We start from the raw sequence: 21,786 nt of genomic DNA, 5'->3' as shown, positions 1-21,786 counted from the left end.
TCTTTGCGACCCATAGTAGGATAGGACTGGCCATGTGCAGATTCTCTGCTTTTGTCCCAACTGTGGGGTCCCTTTGTGCTCCCAGGCAGTATAACTACAATCAAGCCATATTGCCAGGGACTCCTGAGCCATTAAGCTGTTCTTAAAACTCCACCTTAAAAGGCAATCCCCAAGTCTAGAGGGAAGGATAGAGTGGAAAGATAATGCAGCATAGATACAGAGGTCTGTGCTCCAGGCTTGGGTTGGGTCACTGCCCTCTGAACAGGGTCCTGCGGTACCAGTACCCAAATGTTTTGATGGAAACCGCCAGAAGTTCAGGGGGTTCCTGAACCAATTTCCTCTCTTTTTTTCCACCGGTCAGGCCAGGGTGGGACTAGTGATCAGTTTGCTTGCTGGAAAAGCACTGGATTGGGCTTCCCCGGTGCTGGAACAGGACGGCCGGGTGTTAACAGACAGGAACACCTTCCTGCGAGAATTTTCTGCATGTTTTGATGACCCTTGTCAGACTCGCCCAGTAGAAGCCACACTATGAAGGCTCCAGCAAGAGCAAGGGTCAACTGCCTCGTATGCTGCCCCATTCCGTCACCTCATGGCTGACATTGAGTAGAATGAGGCAGCCCAAATTCAGCCTTTTTGGTGTAGCCTAGGTGAGGAGGTAAAGGATAAGCTAACCTAAGTTGAGACCCCAACCCACTTGGATGCTTTTATTGACCTCTTTCTCTGCATCAGCAACCAACTGTGTGAGAGAAAGGAAGAGAGGAGGTGTACTCTGCCGCCACTTTGTTCACACCCCACACCAGAAACCCCAGGGTCCAACTGTGAACTGATGCAGGTTGATCTAGGTCACCGATGCTTGACCCTGGAAGAAAAGAAACAATGACCACACAGAAACCTATGCATTTATTGCGAAGCATGAGGACATGCCATTGCCTCTTGTCCATTATGGACCTCAACCAACAAGGGATTGGGAAATGAGCAAGCCCAGGCCCTATGGTTGGGAAGATGCGGCCTGGGCACCATCAGGGCTCTGGAACTGCTGCCCAGTCCTCAAGAGAAACTTGATCCAGGACATGCAGGTCCTCCCCACACTTCCAAGTATGAGTAAAGTTACATACCATGAATGCGGCCAAAGTGATTCCCCCTTAGTGGGCCCTGATTGACTCCAGGGCTACCAGTAACATCGTAGACGATAAAGCTGCTTGAGCACTACAAATCCCTCTCTGTTTAAAGCCTACATCAGTCCTTGTAGAGGCAATAGATGGATCCATCCTGTCCCCAGGACCAGTAACGCAGAAAACAGAACCCCTAGAGGCAGTAATCCTGGCCCATTGGGAAGTGCTACAGTTCAGTGTGAACCTTTCAACTCTGCAACCTTTCATCTCTGCACTGCCTCCTAATTCTTGGCATCACCTGGTTGGAGCAGCACGACTCTTGCATCTCCTGGCTAGAAAAAAGGGTCAGCTTTCCCTGGGAATACTGCGGAAGAGTCTGCCTGCGTGCAGCTGGCTTCAAGCCTCCAGTCCCCATTTCCTGTAGCCAATTGGAAACGACAGCACCTGTGGGGGAATCCAAGATGGTGGCGGCTAACCAGGAGTGACTTCCAAGCCTGAATTCCCATCTCTCTGAAGAGTATTGGGATTATGCAGATATTTTTGAAAAGAAAAATGCAGACACGCTACCTGTGCACCAGGACAACAACTGCCCCATAGACCTGCAGCCTGGGGCAAAGGTCCCTTATGGACATATTTATGTGACGTCCAAACTAGAACTGGCAGCCTTTTGTGTGTGCTTCCAGGAAAACCTGGCCAAGGGCTTCATCCAGCACTTCACCTTCCCAGCAAGGGCTTCGGTCCTTTTCATTAAGAAAAAAGACGGAATGCTAAGCCTTTCTGTAGACTATTGGGCCCTAAACCAGGAGGTGGTCCAAAACTAGTATTCCCTGCCCTTAATATCAGAGTTACTAGGTCATGTGTGGTCTGCCAGAATTTTCACCAAACTGGACTTCTGGGGTGCTTACAACCTAGTGTGCATCAGGGCAGGAGTTTAATGGAAGATTGCCTTTCAGACCCTGCTATGGGTACTTCAAATATTTAGTAATGCCATTCAGGCTGACAGATGCTCCTGCAACCTTTCAACACTTCATGAACAACGTATTTTGAGACATCCTGGACCAGTATGTAATCATCCATCTCAATGACATACTTGTGTTTTCAGATAACCCTGAGCAGATTTGTTAGCACATTCATTCCATCCTGAAAAGACTGCAGAAGCCTGGCCTTTTTGTGACATTGGAAAAATGTACCTTTGACCAGCCCTCCACAGAATCATTTCCCCAGAAGGAGTCAAGATGGACCCCCAAAAGGTAAAGGACATCCGCAATTGGGCAGTGCCCTATTCTCTCCGGGAGTTACAGTTCTTCTGGGCTTTGCAAATTTTGCCAACTGTTCATTACAGGTTTCTGAAGGTAAATAGCCCCCATAACCAACCTACTCTGCAAGGCCATCAAATTTGTTTGGACACGTGAAGCTTGCCATGCTTTCAAACAGCTCAAGGCTGCTTTCACCACTTCTCTGCTACTTGCACACCCGGACTCAGCCCAGGCATTCATAGTGGAAGCCATGCCTCCAATGTAACCATCGGGGCCATACTGTCTCAGAGGCTCACAGCACGTGTTGCACCCCTGTACTAACTACTCCTGAAAACTCACCCCTGAAGAATGGAATTATAAGATAATAGTTAAGGAACTACTCACAATTAAATTAGTCTTGGAATACTGGCACCATCACCTCGAGGGAGCCCGACACCCAGTGCAAGTCTTTTCTGACCTTAAGAACCTTGAATATCTGTGGAAGGCTCAAGCCTTGAACCAAAGATAGCTCAGGTGGGCATTATCTTTCTCTCAGATCGATTTCATTATCACCTATCACCCGGGAATCAGAAATGGGACAGCCAATACCCTATCCCAAAAGGGGAATACTACCAAGAGGGCAAGGGGCCGGTAGTGGGGCGGCTGCCCCACTCCTGGAGGACAGGGGTTGAAAGCAGCCTTGGAGAGGGCTGTAGCTCAGAAAAGGAGTGAAAGCACCTGAGTGAGTAGCTGACCACAGGTGTGGCCAGCTCAATTAAGGGTCAGCTGGCCCTGATAAGAGGGCTGGGGGCCAGGAGCTGAAGGAGTCTCACTTTAGTCCTGGAGTGGGAAGGGCTAGCTGCCTGGGAGCAAGGTATCTGAAGCAGAGCAGTGCTGGGGAAAAGGGCAAAGAGAGCTGGGGAGCTTCAGCCAGGTAAACCTCCAGGCTGCAAGCCTTGGTGAAGGCCTACAAAGGTACTGGGTCTGCAGAGGTACAGCCTGGGAATAGGCAGAGACAGCTCCTTGCCAATGATGAGTGGCCATGACAGACTGCAGTCTGCCCCAGTGAGTGGGGGCTAGATGATGACTGGCAGTAGCCACTGAGGCAAGACCCTGGGGAGACCCAGAGTGTGGGGTACTGTGGTGGGCAGAAGTCTAGAGCAAAGGGCACCGGGGTCCAGGAGGGACACGGGGCCAGCGGCAGACGAGACACCGGCCTACGGAGGGTGCTCCGTATGCTGGAAAAGAGCTAATTCCCTGGATGACCAGCAGGAGGTGCCGTGCTGGTGAGTCATCACTTCGCAACAGGGCCTAATCAAAAAACACCCCATCTTCTGAAAACTCTCTAATTCCTTAGTGCCACAATACACCAATCACAGTTTTAATTACACTGTTAAACAATATTAAAATACCATTTATTTAAATTTTTGGGGTTTTCTATACTTTCAAATATATGGTTAGGGCTGTGGGCTCTGGGCTTCAGCCCAGCTCAGGGCTTTAGCTCCCCTTGGGGCTCAGGGCTCAGGGTTTCTACTCCCACAGGTCTCAGAGCTTCAGCCCTTCTCGGGGCATGGCGCAGGGCTTCAGCCCAGTTCGGGGCTTGGAACTTCAGCTGTTCTCAGGGTTCGGGGCGTAGGGCTCCAGCCCCCTTGCTGCCGGGGAAGCTGCAGGCTAGAGCTGCTTCAGCCCCTCCACTGCCCATGGAGCTGCGGGTGGAGGCTTCAGCACCCCCGCCCTCCCCGCTGCTGATGCCTTCTGCCCCGCCAACAGGCATGTGATTAACACGTTAAAAAAATTAACTCGTGAATTTTGCTTTCAATTAACCACAGGCGTTAACTGTGATTAATTGACAGCGCTAGTTTGCACAGGTGCCAAATTTCCAAAGTGCCAGGGGGTGCTCAAGCCCCGGCTCTGCCCCAGACGCCGCCTAAACTCCATCCCTTCTTCCAAAGCCCGACCCCTGCCCCACCTTTTCTCACCCCTGCTCCACCCAAGCGTGCCATGTCCTCACTCTTCCTCCCAGAGCCTCCTGCCTGCATACTGCGAAACAGCTGTTCGTGGCAGGTGGGAGGCACTGGGGGAGGGGGAGACACTGATCCATGGGGCCTGCAGGCAGGAGGCAGTCTGTGGCGGGGGGGAGCTGATCAGGGGGCTGCCGGTGCGTGCTCAGAAGCCACCATTTTTTCTCTGTGAGTGCTCCAGCCCTGGAGCACCCACGGAGTCTGTGCCTATGCTAGTTTGAATCTTTAACAGAGAACTTTTTTCCTTGCATGTCAGAATTTTGAGTTAAATACGTGGAAATAAAGAGGTTTAAGCAATCTAACTTAAAAACCCTTCTTCACCTGCAAAAAAGATGGAGCTGCATCCTTCTTTTCATTCATTATGATGTATTAAGAAGATTTGAAAGGATGGCTTTGTTTCTTCTTTTGTTGTTGTTTTTCCTTCATATTAGAAATTCAGCACTAGTCTAGGCTTGAAAAAATTCTAGGATGGAGAACTAGTGAAATAATGCCAAAAGAATGAAAGTTAAGGAAAGTGATTTTAGTGATTTTAGTCAATTTCTTGTAAAAACTCTTCACTTTTTATTTGTTTGTTGTTAACACCTATTTAACTGTGATAACTAATCAACATTTTGGAGAAATAAATTCTTTCCAAATGATTAAAGAACCTGCCCTTCACTTAAATCTTCAGAGCATAGAAAAGACAACATCTGAGACTACTGACGTTCTCCAGAAAAAACAGGGAAAATCAGACTTGGCAGTCTTGATATTTCTAAGGAAGCAGAAAAATAACTCTTCCCAGGCCTTTATGTGACATAAATATGCAAAAAGATGGGTTTTGGTTTGGGGGTTTTGTAGGTTTGTTTGCAGGTCATTTGTCAGTGTTCTCTTTTAAATTCCAGTTTGTATTTTATCATTTGTGTTTTGTTGCTTTTGACAGTTCTACATAGATGTGTAACCTTGAACAACTTCTTTGTAACTATTTTGCTTGGTCTTATTTTATACCTGTCGGATTTTGAGTTACCATTCACTGTGACCATCAGACAAATATTTGTGATTTTAATTTTCAGTGCAATTTAACTCTCTTGGAGTACATGTCCTCTTAGTTAACCCTGTGTTCTAAAGAAGGGACATTGTCAACAAAAGCTCTGTTTTGTTAAGAGCTTTGAAGGCCACCAGATGTCATTACAACACATCTAAATAAGAAAGCTTTTGCTCTTTGAAGATAATAAATCTTAGAAGTGCATTTGTTAACTGTTTTTAATTAATATGTCTAAAATATGAAAATGTCAAAAGTATGATAGTTTTTATTAATTTGAGTGTTCCTTTCAAATAATTTTTTGAGTGTGCTTTCCAATGTTATAAAACTGATTTGGCTAGTCAAATAGAATCTGTCTATGCAAACTCTTCAGCTAATTGCCAACTCTTCAAATGAATGCTGGAAATTACTTGGTTTTTAACTTAATAGTGGAACATTTTATTAAAAGCAGTGCATTTAAAGCAATTAAGTGATGACATTGGGATTTTCAATATGATGGATACATCCATCACACCACCTCAGTCAAGAAGTTTACTGGAACATCATTGTTTAATTGAAAATAAGGTCATGTCCCTCAGCTGTTTGAGGGACTTCCAATAAACCAGGTTTGGATATGTAAACACTGCTGTTTAATTAAAGAGCCTTAGTTCTACTGTATTCTATTGAGTCAGCTAGCACTGAGGAAACCAACAGACTTTCAGTCTGCAGATAGGGATGCTGGCTTTAAAATCTGTGGGGAGGGCTGGGACACCATATCTGACTATGTTACAGTAATGAATGCAAGAGATGGCGAATGCATGGTCAAAGGTATTTTTGTAGTGGGGAACAGTGTGTTATAGCTGTGTTCATTATGTTCACAGTTACATGCCAAAGAATCCTAACCCATTATTAGGGTTGTTATAGTTAAATTATCCAATCTGAAAGGAGAAATAATGTTATGAAAAGTAAATAATGTATAGTAGGTTGGACAGGTTTAATTGAAGTATTTCTACTTTAAGGAAAAGAACAAATGCATAGTAAAGGACAGGATACAGCAAGTCTTGTCATAAGTTGAGTGGAACTGTCATGAAACTTGTGTTTAAAAATAAAACATTGAAAAAGTAATTTTGAGAAGTCTAGAAAGAAAACACGAGAAAAAAAGAAAAGTGGAAGGGCATATGCTAAATTCTTTACTGCATTTTTCACATCGAGCACATGGTACTGCTTAAGGCTAATGTTGTCAAAGTGGAGCTCGTGTAAGGTCAGAATTAAAACATGAATAATGTGACTGTCCAAATATGTTGAACAGTATCAACGTGGAAGAAGCCTGATGGTTTTGTTTCACCTTCGTATGAGAGCAATAAAGATGACAATCATCCTGAAGAACATACCACAGCAGATTCAAAGAGATCTGAATCAGATGCTGAGATGGGTGGTAATAAAAGTGAGGTACAAAAGCCAAAAACACACTTAAAGGTAAGTTGGTTTTTTTTTTTCCATCAGATTTACTTTATGTACAATATTAATGTTCCGGAATAAAGTGATTTCATCTTTTTGGGTGTCTATATTTATTGTAGTTAGGTTAAACCTTATTGACATCGGTAAGAATTAGCACTTCATAGTGCTTGAAAAGCAAAATAAATAACTGGTCATCTATTGGCACATCAGCAGCCCTGTTACACCATGGAAGGTAGACTCTTCAATGTAGGTGACTTGGATGTAGCTAGAGGTGCTCATGGTTTCCAAGGAAGGGCATTGGCCTCCCAAGTAGATGATCCTCAGATTGATATTGACTTCAATATAGGGCTATAATTTTTGGCCCATATTCTTCAAAGGTATCTGCTTACAGTGGGACACTACAAGATCATGGCTGTTGTCTGAAAATTTGACACTTACAGGCTTTCCCATTAATTGTCTGTCAAGACCAACAGTAGGATAAAGGTAGTGTCAAAACTAGATGTTATGTCTTCATACTAAAGTTCACAATGAGGGCTGTAATTTTAGGTGTGGGTAGATAAAATTTTTCCAGTGCCTTTTATTTTGAGTCCAGAAACAGCAACTTGGGCTTCCCAAGATACTGTTTTCATTTAAAATGTGAAAATACCCAGATACAAATGCTTTACGGTATTATTCCAATTTTCTTCCCCACTGTGTGCAAAACTAGTCAAAGTTCTACCAAATGTTATCCATAAGAAAGTATGCAAAGAACATTTAATTAAAAAAAAAATTAAAAGCATATATATATATATATATGATACACATTTACAAAACAAATTTCTATGTGGTACTCCACTCATTTTCAGCTGTGTGAGATGGGAACTTTTAACTATAGCTTGTTCTAATGATTGTTTTTCTTGTGTGTGTATTGAATGACTGTCTCTTTCTGAATGAAGTAAGACGCTTGTGGCAAAAAATATTAAAATTCTACTAAAATATTGTTTCTTTATTGCTTTTGGTTTTCCTTGGTTGAGAAGTATAAATAATAGATGTGAAAAAGAGCAATATTCTGTTGTTTCATTTCGGCATTTTTGCTGAAAGTGGGGTGTTTTCCTCCTTAGATGAAAAGAGACAGCGATGACGAAACAGAGGAAGAGAAACCCCCAAAAGTTAAAAAGATAAGCCCTTATGGAGAGTGGCAGGAAGTTAAACAAGAAACTGATGTTGCTCAGGATGAGGCCCCGTCAGTTCCACAAGCTACCTCCCACAATGTATCTAAAAAGACAAACCCTTATGGTAACTGGGAGGAAGTTACAGAAAAGGAAGACCCATAGTAAGTGTCCATTTACCATAAGTATTTATCAGATGTCTGTCACCTTGCTGTTCCAGAGCCCTATCTATAGGGCCAAAACCTGAATTCCTCACTCGGGCAATATTAACACTCAAGTCAATGGGAGTTGAGCCTGAGTAAAGATTTAAGGATTTTACCCATGGTGAGTATTTAAAAAGTAATTTTCATTCTTTTTTAATGCTGAAGTTCATTATAATCACAGGGTAAATTTACCAAATTGCTGGTGATGGTGGTTTTCAATGGATTTAGCATTCAGATGCCATGGGCCAGATTTTTAAGTGTAGTTTTGTAGGTCGCATTCTGGGTGTGAATGCAAATTGGCATGCATACAATTTTTTCACCTTTAAAAATTTGGCTCTGTGTATATATTTCCTAAAATTGAGTAATATTTGATAAGAGAAGCAGATGATGCTTGTTGAACTCTCTGTCTCTCTCTCTCTCTGTAAATTATAGGTTAAATCCTGCTACACGGATTGCTACATAACTAGTAAAATCAGTTATTCTGCTTGCTTACACATTCATTAGCTAAAACATGACCATGTGGACTCATGTATTGGAGGACATGGTCGAGCCTTCCCATGTTGCTTCTCCACAGGCAGCTAGAAATGGAGCTTGAGCTTTTCAGATAGCTGTTGTTGTTTGAGTTTCCCATATGATCTTTTTATAAATGAATTAAAATAGTGCATTTTACTAGAGTAAAAATAGTCACTTATTATTAGTACAAAAATATCTTTCAATATTAGTAGTAAACAGATTTACTAGTTGCTACAAATTGCTTGTGTCATCCTCAAACATATGGGAATTTGGTACTTAGAGCAAGGCAATTGGGAGTCAAGACTACTGGGTTCTTTTTAATCCTGTTATGACAGAGCCCATGGAATAAAGTGACTCTTCTGATATTTATTTATTTATTTTTTTTAGTGTAATGACATTTATTTATGCATGCATGCATTCTCCGTGACTTCTGCAGTGGCCTGGGGGCCAGCTGCTTAGGTGGTCCTGGGGACAGCCACACCTGCTGGTGCTGGAGCGGCTCCGTAGCCAGCTGCACCGGCACTGCTGCAGTGGCCCCCAGAGCCAGCAGCACTGACTGCTGCTTGGGCGGCCCCAGGCAGCTGGCCCCAGGGACAACAGAAGCAGTGGCAGGTGGGAGGCCCTGGGGGCAGCCAAAGCAGCAGCTGCTCGGTGGCCCCCAGCAGTTGATGCTGCTGGCCCCAGGTCCCCCATTGCCAGAGCAGCATCCCCCCATCTCCCTAGAGCAGCGGCCCACCCCTACCTACCAGAGAAGCACCCCCCTCCTCACCCGCTAGCTAAGATTTAGTCAGGGGTATATAGCACAAGTCATGGACAGGTCATGGGCTGTGGTTTTTTGTTTATTGCCCATGACCTGTCCATGACTCTTACTAAAAATACCTGGGACTAAATTGTAGCCTTATTTATTATGGATATAACATCTTTGAGGCTGTGCAGCAGGAAAGCTGTACCAAACTAATTACAGTTTTTTTGTCTCCAAGGGCTTACAGTTTAGTGGGGAAAGCTGGAACTGTGTGGAACAATACAGAAACAGTGGCAGCTGATGATTGCAACTCAAACCTTTATATTTCTTAGTTGTTAGGTTTAAGGTCTTATCCTGAGGACTGCTGGTTACCTGCAGCTCTGGTTGACTTCAATGGTGGGTGTAGCTGCTTGTCCACTGTTCAAAGTCAAGCTCATGTGACCTGATCCTGTGTACATTGCAAAACTCCCTAATCATGTACCAAAAGATTGTGCCCTTTGATGTTGATCCTGCAAACACTTAAGCACCTGCTTAACTTTACACATGAATAACAATGTAGACTGTTCTAGGAATTACATGAGCAAAATACTTACATGCTTGAGTGTTTGCAGGATTGGGGCTTTAGTTTGCTATTTGCCAGCTCACCCAGGGAAAATACAATATTTATTTTAATGCCAGATTATCATGGTCATGATGAGGATGGGCAAGTAAACTTGTCCAAGATTATAAAATTTCCTAACAATTTTGTCAGGCCGCTATGAAAATAAAAGTGCTGTCTGCCATCTGTGGTGCCATTCTTGTTCTGTCATCTAGCCATTATTTTTTTATCTCCTCTCCTAGTGAAAAAGTGGACTTAGAGCTTCCCAGTACAGAGAGTGACTATCTCCCTCTGCCAGTGCTCCAGGTTCCAGAGGATGCAAAAATGATATTTAAAGAAAAAACAGTCACCTCCCTTGGAGACCTGACAGAAGAGGTGCCGATCTTCAAAAAGAGAAAATTTGAAAATGGAAAATCAAGAAATTTACGACAAAGACCAACTGATCAGTAATAATTTAACAAAGCATTGTAGATGCTGTTTAAACTAGCGAGGGTCAAAAGTTACTATTTTAAACAAGCTTTTTTTGAGAAAATGTTGGTTAGAAATTAAGAATTTATGGTATTCAAAAATGTATTGACCATGGATTGTAATAAATTTTTTATTTTTATGTTAATGTGATTATATTTTGTTTTCTGAACGGATAATTGCACAATTTATGCAGTGGTGTAAATGCATTTATTTTTTATTTAACCCTGTTATCTGAATTCAATTTGCTCAGTGTGTGCTACTTAAAATACAATATAATATATAAGATTTTGATTCCTCTCCTAGATATATAGGAATACATTCATGCATAACTTGGAGAAATATGGTACAGAGCATGTGAGTGAACACAAGGAGTGGATAAGTGGCAGTCCACTAGTACCCATGTACTAGAAAGTAGAATTAAGACCCAATATGGTATAAGCAGAGTGGCCTTCCAGCAAATATGCTTTGATTTAATGGTTACAAAATTGAAGGTGATGCAAGTGCAACCCACCGCAAGCATAGCTTGAGATTTTCAAAAGAAAGGTAGGGGAGTGAGCCACACAGATGCCATTTATTTCAAAAGCGAGTTTAAAAACTTTTGAAAATCTCAGTCAAGTTTTCTAACTTGGATTCATGGAAAGCAAGTACATACATGATAAATATATTGCAAGTATACAGAGATTCAAACCTTGTTCTGATTAATCTGTTTTTCATGATACCATGGTAAGTCCCATCTCTGTGTCACACCTCTTTCTATGGTATCTTCCCCATTGTGTTTTTTACTATATATTTGTGTGTCCATGATTTTTTCTCCAGTTACTTGGAGGAACATTTATTTTCTTTCTTCTCTCCATGTTTTCTTTGTCTGTTTCCTTGCAAGTCAGGAATGGTCACACACTAGTTTCATGAACAAGTCCTTCAAAGTTGGAGTCATGATCCAATGCACGACACTATTTTAGTGGCTGTTGCTTGTGTGAATTGTTCAGATGAGTGCACTGCCTAGCTACACAGTGCCAGATTACTGATCATAGAATCCGGAAGGGACCAAGTATATAGTGATCCCAACATGTGGACGTATGTTGGGAGAGTAAAACAGAAGGATGATGGACATAATTGATTGCAGGACTGTCACAGAAAGCTGCAGCTTGGAGTCCATGACGTAAATGATTAAACACTTTCTTAAGGTTAGTGTTCTAAAATTCACAAATGGAGTTGATTTCTATTTTTTCAGATGATAGCGTGGTCTGTGTTTAGCATCTTCAAAGGTCCACAGACTGCAAAAGAAGATGGCTATACATCGTGCTTCCCAGATTGTTGGCTGTGATCCACTGGGTGCTCATGGACTTTCTAATGAAGAGTTACTGTGGGTTCATAATGTGTAGTGATGCCACTTTTAAAATCATGAGTACCTCACTAGAGAGAGTCTCAGACAATTATAGAGCAAGCGTACAAGCTATGAAGTATTTCTGGGCCCAGATACAATGTGATGTACTTTATAAGTTCTTGCCCCCTGCATTTCTTTACTCTGGCAAAACACCCATTGATTCAATGAGCATTTTACTTGAGGAATGGCAATGTCTTTGTGGCCCTGCAGTTCAGCCTACAGGGGGTATGAATTGCAGCATGCAGTAGCGTGTTGTGCTGTCACTTCCCTGTGTGAATTCTGCTGGCATGAATTAGGAGATACCCAGCTCACGTTAACTTAGCCTCTTTCAAACAAGTCTGTACGGCAGTGATGTGTAGACAAACCCAAAGAGTGCAGGATTGGGGACCTTGACTGTAAATTACAATAGGGAGTGTGATTTTTTTTTTTTTTGAGCTCTGTGATATTTTCTGTGGATGCAGAGAGGAATTAAATGATTACAGATTCAGCCCCTTGTGTGCTGCTTGTGTTTGTTTATTGTGGTACCTGCCACGCTGTGAGAAATTTCAAGGAGCTGTTTAGTGTCCACTCAGAGACCAGCCCACATAGGAGCAACTTTTCAGGATGCTCTGAATGGTCTTGTGGTCATAGGTCAAGTAATGGTTACATTTATTCATCGCTCACATGACCAATAAGGAAAAGTACTATGGAGGTAGTGGCCTAGAACACCTGAATTGGTGTGATTATGTAGAAAATGTCTAACTATAGCTGTATGTTGTTTAAACAAAAAAATCTTAAAATGAGAAGTTAAAATGGTTAAAACTTTTGTTCCTTGCTCCTGAAAAAAGGCAACCAAAAATCAAAGACATTTCAATATGCTGAGTTTAATAGATAAATCTTTTAAAAAATCCAAACACTTGGTTTTTTTAGTGTGAAAAAGGATCAGAGGTTTTCTTTATTCACCACTGACAGTCTCTTTTCTGCCTGGTGGTTCTTCTGATTTTGTATGTAATGGCTACTAAAGAAGACAAGTTGAAAAGCCTCTACCCCATAACTTATTAAAAATTCACAAATTGTTCCATCAGAAGTAAAATTTACAAACTAAGCCAACATGAGGTGAGAGTCACGGTAAAGTTGGATTAGGATCAGTATGGCCACTTTCATTAGGCACATTTGTATGACAGTAAGTGTGGTTTCTAAAACTTACTTTCTACTTCATCTGAAATGCATCATTTAAGTTCCTTCCCAAAAAGCACATTCATAATTATTGTCGGTATTGTGTCTTTTTAAAGTGTAATCTGGGCTCTAAGAACATCAGAATGGCCATACTGGGTCAGACCAAAGGTCCATATAACCCAGTATCCTGTCTTCCGACAGTGACCAATGCCAGGTGCCCCAAAGGAAATTAACAGAACAGGAAATCAGAAAGTGATCCATCCCCTGTCGCCCATTCCCAGCTTCTGGCGAAGCATGAGAAGCTTCATATTTAAATAGGCATTGTTGCCTTTGGACCATGCTCCAGCATTTTGGCAGCTATTTCCTGTTGCATACCTAAACTAAATATTTTCTGATCACATACAGAAGTTTTACCTCATCTAAGAATTAGCTAGGGATACTGATACTCCAGGGCATATTTACTACATATGCGCTGATCACCTCTCTTCCCAAACTCTCATGCCTTTGGCACTCAGCACCCGAGGGGATTTTATGGTAACTAGTTATGCTCTGTATGTTCTAATCCTTTTTTAAATTGCACTTCTTTAGCAAGTCCTATTAATGTTAATTTGTCAAAGAAATGTTTTATGTTTAAAAAGAAACCTGCGGTGTTTTCTGATCAGTCAGTTTTCTCATCTCCCAGTACATTTTGTATCTGAATTGTATTGTTTATCTGCCTAGATTGTAAGCTCCTTGGGGCAGGAACCATATCTTCCTTGGTTTGTACAGAGTCATGCACTCTATTAGCACTATTGTGCAGCAATGATTATTGTAGAAAGAGAAAGGTGCTGTGATCCAATATCCACAGCACTGGAATGGGACTCAGGAGATCTGATTTCAGACCCAGGTTTTGCTACTGTCTGGCTCTGTGACCTTAAGAAAGACCATTCACTACTATATTTTTATTTCCCTTTCCACCTTTTGTCTGCTTAGTCTAGTTAGACAATAAGCTTTTCGGACTAGGACTGTCTCTTACTATATATTTATACAGTGCCTAGCACAATAGGGCCTGATCTTGGTTGGGGTCTTTAGATGTTAACATAACACTATTTATTTGTGGTTTGGCTTTACGTGGAAACCTGTCTGCCAGGAACTGCACTGAGACCACCGACTTTTCACTTTGCGACTACCTGACAGGAGTTTGAGTCTACACCCTGAGGTCTGAACACCTCAATTTGTTTGAAATCCACACTTTTCCATTTTGAGCAGTAGTTGTGTTCACTGTTTGTATTTGACACCTTATGGCCCTGCAAACTCAAATCCAATTATACTGTTCAGATTTAGGGGTTTGGTCAAATCTACCTCTGGTCGCAACCTGAGTTAGATTCAAACTGATTAAAATTTTTTAAAATTTTAATTTTAATTTTTTAAATTCTCACTAACCCCATGAGTCTTCAAGTCTCCGTTTTATTCTGTAAAAGTAATTTTGAGGGACCACATTTTAATATTATTTGGCTTCTAAGAAAGGGAGAATCTCCTTTATTTCCTCTTTCAACTAAGCACCTGCCCTTTGCTACCATTATTCAAATAATCGGTGTCACCCTTGACCTAGAACTGTCTTCTCCAGTGTCTCCCATTTGTGCAAATATATGCACCACCAAATATGCCACAATACCAATGTACATCTTTACCCTAACCCTTACTACTGGAAAATACCCACTGATGCCTTCATTTCCTCTCAGCTTGACTGTGTTAGTTCCCAGCTCTTCAGACTCCAGCAGATGCAGTATGCTCCTGCCAGGCCTGCCTCATGAATACAAGAAGCACAACCAAATTACATGTATTTACAAACAACTTTCTAGTCATTTCAGGATTGATTTCAAGGTACTCTTTGATCCAGTTCACAATTTTCCCTCCTTGAGACAAATTTAACTCAGTTAGTTACGCTGGTATAAATCCAGAATAACTTAATTGCAGTTAATCTTTGAAGTTCACTAAAATCAAAGGCGTTACTATGGATTTACCCCACAATGTGACTCCTTATGTTTAAAACCTGACATGGACTTGGTCTGTCTTAGCACATCTGCTCCCATACCCATTTCTTCCATTAGACTCACTGCCCCTGTGTCCTTTCACACAGTCTCATTACAGTTGGTAAAGAGCCTTCACCTTTATAGCTCCTGCCATCTGCCTTCCTGTGTTTCTATCTCAAACTCTTTGTCTGCTCCCTTGTATCTACCTCATAATTCCTCTTTCCCTCTACCTGCTCTTTAATGTTTGAATTGTATTATTTCTTTCTGTGATTATATAACCTAGCTGTGTAAAACATTTTGGGATATAGTTTGTATGAAAGTTGCTGTACAAAATAAAGTAATATTGTATTGTAAATAAAGTAGTAACCTCAACAAATTGGAGTTGACACATGTAGTTGCCAATCACAATTTCCAGAAAATGGTATGAAACTTGTATCAAATCAAACCAGTATCAAATTTGTACTTGTCAGTGTAGAAATAGTCTCTATAATAATGTTTTTTGTATGTGCCAAAATTATACATGCCAGCTTTACAGTTTATTTGCAGTCAAGTGTTTAAATGGATACACAGTGGGGAACAATAGAACTGTTAGAAATTACGTGTTTGTTTTTTTTAAAATTCATTATTTGCCAGGCCAACTGACCATTCTCATTTTATAACTCCTCCATTCCAAGTACAGAAATTGCCAGCTGCTGAAGTGGAGCAGACCTGAAAATGCTGAATAAAGATTAAGAGGTAAGCAATTGCTGATACTCTTATTCATATTGTTAAAGATTTTTAAGGCAGCATAAGAGATTTAGACACACATCTTCCATTAAATCTGAGGATAATGGTAAATATAAACTAAAAGAAGTGTGTTACTACAGAACTGTTTATATGAAATTCTGTTCTATCTAAGTTCTTATACCATGTTCATCACCATAGTATCTGAGCGTCTTCCAGTAGTGCGTTCAGCAATTAATAGAAATTGCTTTACCCAGTGCAACAGTCACAAGTAACAAATGACCTTGGGTTAAAATTGTTAATTTTTAAATTTTTAACAGAATGCAGTTGGGGTTTGTTGTAGTTACTACTTAGCAACATCCAAAGTATATATTGGAAAGGCTGTTTTTCATTTAACAGATTATCATAAAGTGGTCTTCACAGTTATTGATCTGGGTGAGAAACAACTTAGAAACATTAAGGTTAAGATTTTTAAAAAGGTGGGTAATACAAGCAAATATTTTTATCAAGTTTCTTTGAACAAGAAAATCCTGTTGTAAACTTGTTTGGGAATTTCTTTTCCAGAAAGCAGAGCCACTGTTCAGCTGCATAAGGAGGACAGAAAAAATAAGGTAATGGCCAAGCGAACAGTTTTGCTGGTTATGAAATTTGGTTTATCATGATTGGGGAGGGGGGAGGCTATTTCTGGGAATTAACTGTATTTATTTCTACTTCAGGAAACATTCATAATCCTAAAAATACTAAAGACACTGATTAACAGAGACTTAAGTCAAAGAAACAAGCTTCATTTTTGTAATATGGTTAATAAGAATAACTTGTTGGTTTTCCAAGTGACTGAATTCATTCATAGCTGCAGGATCACTGAGAACTTTGCTGATATATTTTACAAGTGACTAAATGAAGGCTGAATTTTTATTAAGAGTGATATTTTTATACTGGTCTAGAAAAAAAATCTGTATTTCCACTGTCTTGCCTGTCACTCTGTTATGCTTACTGGTTTTTCTAGTATTTCTTCCTAAACTTATGTTTAACCCATGCACATCAGAAATGTATATATAATTTAGCAATGCTGTGAAAGTACTGTCATACTTAGACACATGAGAAGTCATAGACTTTAGCACATCTTACAGCGATTCCTGCTGATTCATTTAGGAATATGTTGCTAGGCTACAAAAGGAATATTGTCCTGTTCTAGAAGTCAGGGGAAGAAGGAAATAGGATCAGAATGATTAAAATTCATGTTTCATTAAAATATGGACATGGGAATACCCGACACAGCAGCCAGAGGCTCTGGACAACGTATCCTCATGAAAGATTCCCTTTATGAATTCTCAGCCTACTGAAAGAAGTGTTCTGCCTCTGCCTGCTGGGGTGTAAACCACAGAGAAAAGCTGTGTACGAGGAGCTACATTTTCAAAACTATGCTCCCGATATGCACACAGTAATAAACTGGCAGCATTTGCCTAAAACATCCTCAACCTGTTAGCATGTGTTGACCCTGCTGAGAAAGCTGAGTCATTGAGGCATATGCCTCATTATTCCAACATAGATACAAAGGAAACGGGAGTGACTCTGTGGAACAGAGGTTCCAGGGAGTGGGCTGAGGGGAGACAGCTTAAGCAGGATTTTCTGTGATCTTATTGTTAATTGATTTCTGTCAGTAAAGCCAAACCCCAGGAAAGGTCAGTTTGGACTCCATATAGCGCGCAGAGCAGTGTGGGAAAGTGCCTGTTCGCACACAACCAAAAATAGGGAATGTGCATAAAAACGAATGTATAGTCGTATTACATGTTCACGTTGATTTCGTACTGGGCTCTAATTTGCACATGCATAAGTATGTGGACAGCAGCGTTTGTTTTGGTTTTAATTTTCATGTATCATCTCAAGCATTTAGTATCAATGAAATGTTGGGGGACCTGGCTCGGAAAATCACAGTGTTCCATTAGAGCTGTAAAGAGGTGGTGGAACAGCAAGGTCAGGAAACGTGGGCACAAGAAAAGGACTCTGCCGTCTCTTATTTCCTGCCCAGATCTGATGGGGTGAACAGCTGATCAGCTTTCACCTGAGAAGTATCCCTGAGCCATCAGATGGGCCAGTAGCCTGCATGAAGGCACCCTTAGGTTTTGATACCACGGCCTCCTCCACAAAGCATTCCCCTTGATTTTCCCCATCACAGTTCAGGACAGACCTGGATTTCAACAGCAATAAAGAGAGCCCAGAAGAATTGACACCCCTCTGTGACAGGACCTGTGGAGTATAATCTACTGCTCATTTGCATCTCTTGGCTTTTCCAGGGCAGTTAGAGGAGCTGATGCTGTTTAAACAGTAAATGCCATAGGCATGTAAGAACTATTAGTATTGATACTTTTGGAAAGTAATTTGTGAAATATAATTTCTGTGAAAAATACTATTGCATTATATCTAGTTGAAAATACTTATCTTTCTTATTGCCATCCCAATGATAGCTGCTACATAGAAAGTAAAGAAGTTTTGCCAGATGTTCAAGTGGAATCTACATTAAAAATGCCAAATAAAGCCCAAGAGGTAAACAAAATGTACACTTAATCTTCAGATAAAGGGGTGGTTTTATTTGTTTGTTTTTGTCGCATGGCATATTCTCCGGAAGTGTTTCAAAGAAGCCAAAATTATGCCTCCAGCTCCAGTGTAGACATATCCAAAGCTGCATTATAAATGCATTTTACTGCATGATTCCACCTTTTATCAAATATGTACCACCACCAAATATGTAGTATTTGTGCACATCTATTTGCCGATATATTATGTGTATATAAATCCCTCCAGGCTTTTTATTACTGTTATTTGTGTGGTTACACATAGGAACACTAGTCACGGACCAGGACCCCACTGTGCTAGGCACCATACACATAACAAAAAGATGATCCATTCTTTACTTCAATACGTATATGTCATAGGATCATAGAAATGTAATGCAGGAAAGGATATCGAGACCATCTAGTCCATCGCATTGTTCTTGAAAACCTCCAATGATGGAGATTCCACAGCCCCTTTTGGAGGCCTATTCCAGTACTTAACTACCCTGACAGTTGGAAAGTTTTTTCTAATGTTTAACCTAAATCTCCCTTGCTGCAAATTTGATTATTTCTTGCCCGTTTTCAGTGGACATGAAAAACAATTGATCACCATCCTCTTTATAATAGCCTTTAATATATTTGAAGACTGTTATTAGGTCCCCCCTCAGTCTTCTTTTCTCAAGACTAAACCTGCCCAGTTTCATTAACCTTCCCTCATAGATCAGGTTTTCTAAACCTTTTATAGTTTTTGTTCCTCTCCTCCAGACTGTCTCCAGAATGTCCACATCTTTTTTAAAGTGTGGCACTCAGAATTGGACACAGTACTCCAGCTGAGGCCTCACCACTGCCAAGTAGAGTGGGACAGTTACCTCACATGTCTTCCATATGACACTCCTGTTAATATACGCTAGAATGATATTAGCTTTTTTCACAACTGCATCACATTGTTGACTCATATTCAATTTGTGATCCATTATACCCCCCAAATCATTTTCAGCAGTACTACCCACTAGCTAGTTTTCCTCAATTTTTAGTTTTGCGTTCAATACGTTAAACAATGTGAATTTGTTTGACTACTAGGATGCTGTGATTAACCTGAAATCAGTACAAGAACTGGGTAAGCAGCTGGGTTTTGAGTGGACAATTGTTGCTAATGAGCTGGGATTCAGCAGAGCAGAAATAACCCAGTTTCACTCAGCTAGCTCAGAGAAGAAGACTCAAGCACAGAAAATGCTGGAATGCTGGTAAGTAGCTCAAGCTGAGAGAGGAGTGCAAAGTCCCTCATTCTTTCAAATAAATAGTTGTATTAATCATTTTATACTTTCATCCACATCCTACAGTTAAGATAGCCCTGACCTATGGGGCTACTTTTAGCTTATTCCTATTTTTTTTATCTCATTCAAAAGAAATGTTTATATGATACTTGTCACAACCTGACCCACTATTCTTCTGTATGGTCAGCAGTCTGTTGCAAGTAAACCCACTTGTTGGGTCCCATGTGCTTCCAAGCTAACTCTGTCTGGGTAGAGTCTCGTCACTGTTTCTAGTTCTGGGACTAAAGAGCACACACTCAGGTTCAGATCTCATCTGGCACCCTTCTTCAGCATGTGGCAGACTGACGCCCAGCTGCCCTAAATCCTGAAACCAGCGTCAGACCTCTCAGTCCCCTACCCACACATGCTCCCCCAGAATCCCACCTATGCTGTGGTCACTCTGAGCTTCTATTTTAATCCATTTGCTGGGACAGATTGGCAAGAATGCTAGAAACACAGACTTAGCAAAGGAATTTCTTAATCAGAGTCACTTTACACTTAACCTACTCAAGACTTACAGATTTTTGAAAACAAGATAACAACTGCCGAAACACACCCTCCCCCGGTTTGATCTTACAGCATCTGTGAGTCCCAGGTTTGTCAGCAGTGTTTGAGGCTGGGTAGAGTTCCTCCTGCATTCTTTCTCCTTCACGTCCTTCTTACATGTGGCAATGGTCAGTCCTCCAGCACAGAGCGAACATTGCTCTTAAGTAAGTCGCTCCTGTGCCATATGTTCCACGGGGAAGATCCAGCTCCCTCCCCCAGTCATGCTTGCCCCGCCTGTGTAGAAAAAACTTGAACCCTGGGTAGGACCAGTAGTTGATATAATAAAATTCAGTCACCTTAGACAGCAGCCTTGATAGCTTCTCAGTGATAGTTCTTCAATGAGGCATCCACTACCTTTTCCAGGTAGGGCAGCTGTATGGTATGCAGTAAATAGGCTGCCCACCAAAAAGTATAGATATGTTCAATACATAATACAAAGTGGAGTTCATACTTTGATACAGACACAATGTCAAAATATTCATTAAAGTTTGTTAGAATTGTAGCAGCAAAACTTCGGCATGTCCAAGAGGAGATAGAAATGTTCTCAGCGTACAGATGAGACAGTTGAGTTGTGTGCAGCATGAACAAATTCCTCTCTTTAAAGTTATTTATTATTCATTTCTCCACCTTTATTATTGTTTCTGTAGCAATCTAAATGTGCTTATTGCTGAATAGGAGGTAAACTGTGCCAGACAAATAACAGGGTGCCTGCCCAAAAGAGGTTAAAGCATAACCATGTACAAATACAATATCGCTAGCTTTGTATTCTTACACACCCATGGATGAATCAGATATTAAGCAAACTGTTGAGATGACCTCTAATCCCTGTCCAATCAACTAGCCACACAAAGCAATTTGGTGGATATTTTCAATATATTAGATTTTTGCAGTCACTGAAATAATCCTTATTGCTAAGGCCACCTTCCTGGATCCCTCTGTAATATTGAGTGCTATGACCCCTTTTGTATTGTATGTTAATTCAAACAATCTCAAATGAGGCAGTTTGTGTCTGGCCCTTGCTTGAGGCTGCAAGTGTCTCCTGTTGCACCAACAATTCCTTCCCCCAGGCAGTCTCTGAAATCCTGGGTGCAAGAACTGCTCCCTGCTACTGCCCATAACTAGACACAACCCCACCTGCTCCAAAACAGGTAAGAAAAGATGGTGACAAGACAGGTCTATAGTCCCCATCTGCACAACAGCCAACAGAGCTTCTAGCTGGGGAAGAGAACACACAGCTGACTATAAACCCAACATAGGTCTCTGTCTCAGTGGCACTTAATCTGGTCTAGTATGTTCACCATAGCAGTGCATCATCGTACTAACTTTCAGATACCTAGGAGAGAAGAGTGGCGGAAAGAGAAAGAGGCAGAAAGGAAAAGAGAGGGATAGGAAATAAAAAGTGAACAAATAGAAGTTTTGGATGGATATTTAGAATTTGATTAGCTTTGTTATGGTGCATTTCACTGGGACTGAAATACAACAGCAGACTGAATAACCCAAAGACCAGAACCAGAGACCAGAAATAGGTATTTTGCTTTTAGATTCACAAGAGAGAGTGAAGATCTGTGAATCAACAGGAGTGAAAGTGGGAAGATAATTATAGGAC

General features: G+C 41.1%; 1 protein-coding gene across 4 annotated transcripts in view; it reads left to right on the top strand.

The window, feature by feature from the left end:
• Positions 1-21,786, top strand: part of WBP4 (WW domain binding protein 4) — a 45,497-nt gene that overhangs the window by 20,636 nt on the left and 3,075 nt on the right. The window contains exons 8-15 of one of the 4 annotated variants that reach the window (XM_073346010.1): positions 6,675-6,841; positions 7,924-8,135; positions 10,270-11,679; positions 15,726-15,781; positions 16,169-16,204; positions 16,334-16,380; positions 18,235-18,313; positions 19,402-19,565. In XM_073346010.1, coding sequence (XP_073202111.1) covers positions 6,675-6,841; positions 7,924-8,135; positions 10,270-10,477 — 587 coding nt within the window. In that variant the 3' untranslated portion in view covers positions 10,478-11,679; positions 15,726-15,781; positions 16,169-16,204; ... (1 more) ...; positions 18,235-18,313; positions 19,402-19,565. Of the gene's footprint in view, positions 1-6,674; positions 6,842-7,923; positions 8,136-10,269; positions 11,680-15,725; positions 15,782-16,168; positions 16,249-16,333; positions 16,381-18,234; positions 18,314-19,401; positions 19,566-21,786 lie in introns of all 4 variants that reach the window. The other 3 variants (XM_073346001.1, XM_073345982.1, XM_073345990.1) reach the window with 3 other exon arrangements.

The sequence above is a fragment of the Lepidochelys kempii genome, chromosome 1, assembly GCF_965140265.1.
Source record: "Lepidochelys kempii isolate rLepKem1 chromosome 1, rLepKem1.hap2, whole genome shotgun sequence".
NCBI lineage: Eukaryota > Metazoa > Chordata > Testudines > Cheloniidae > Lepidochelys > Lepidochelys kempii.
Note: the sequence above shows the minus strand (reverse complement) of the source record. Positions and strands in the feature narration are given on the sequence as shown.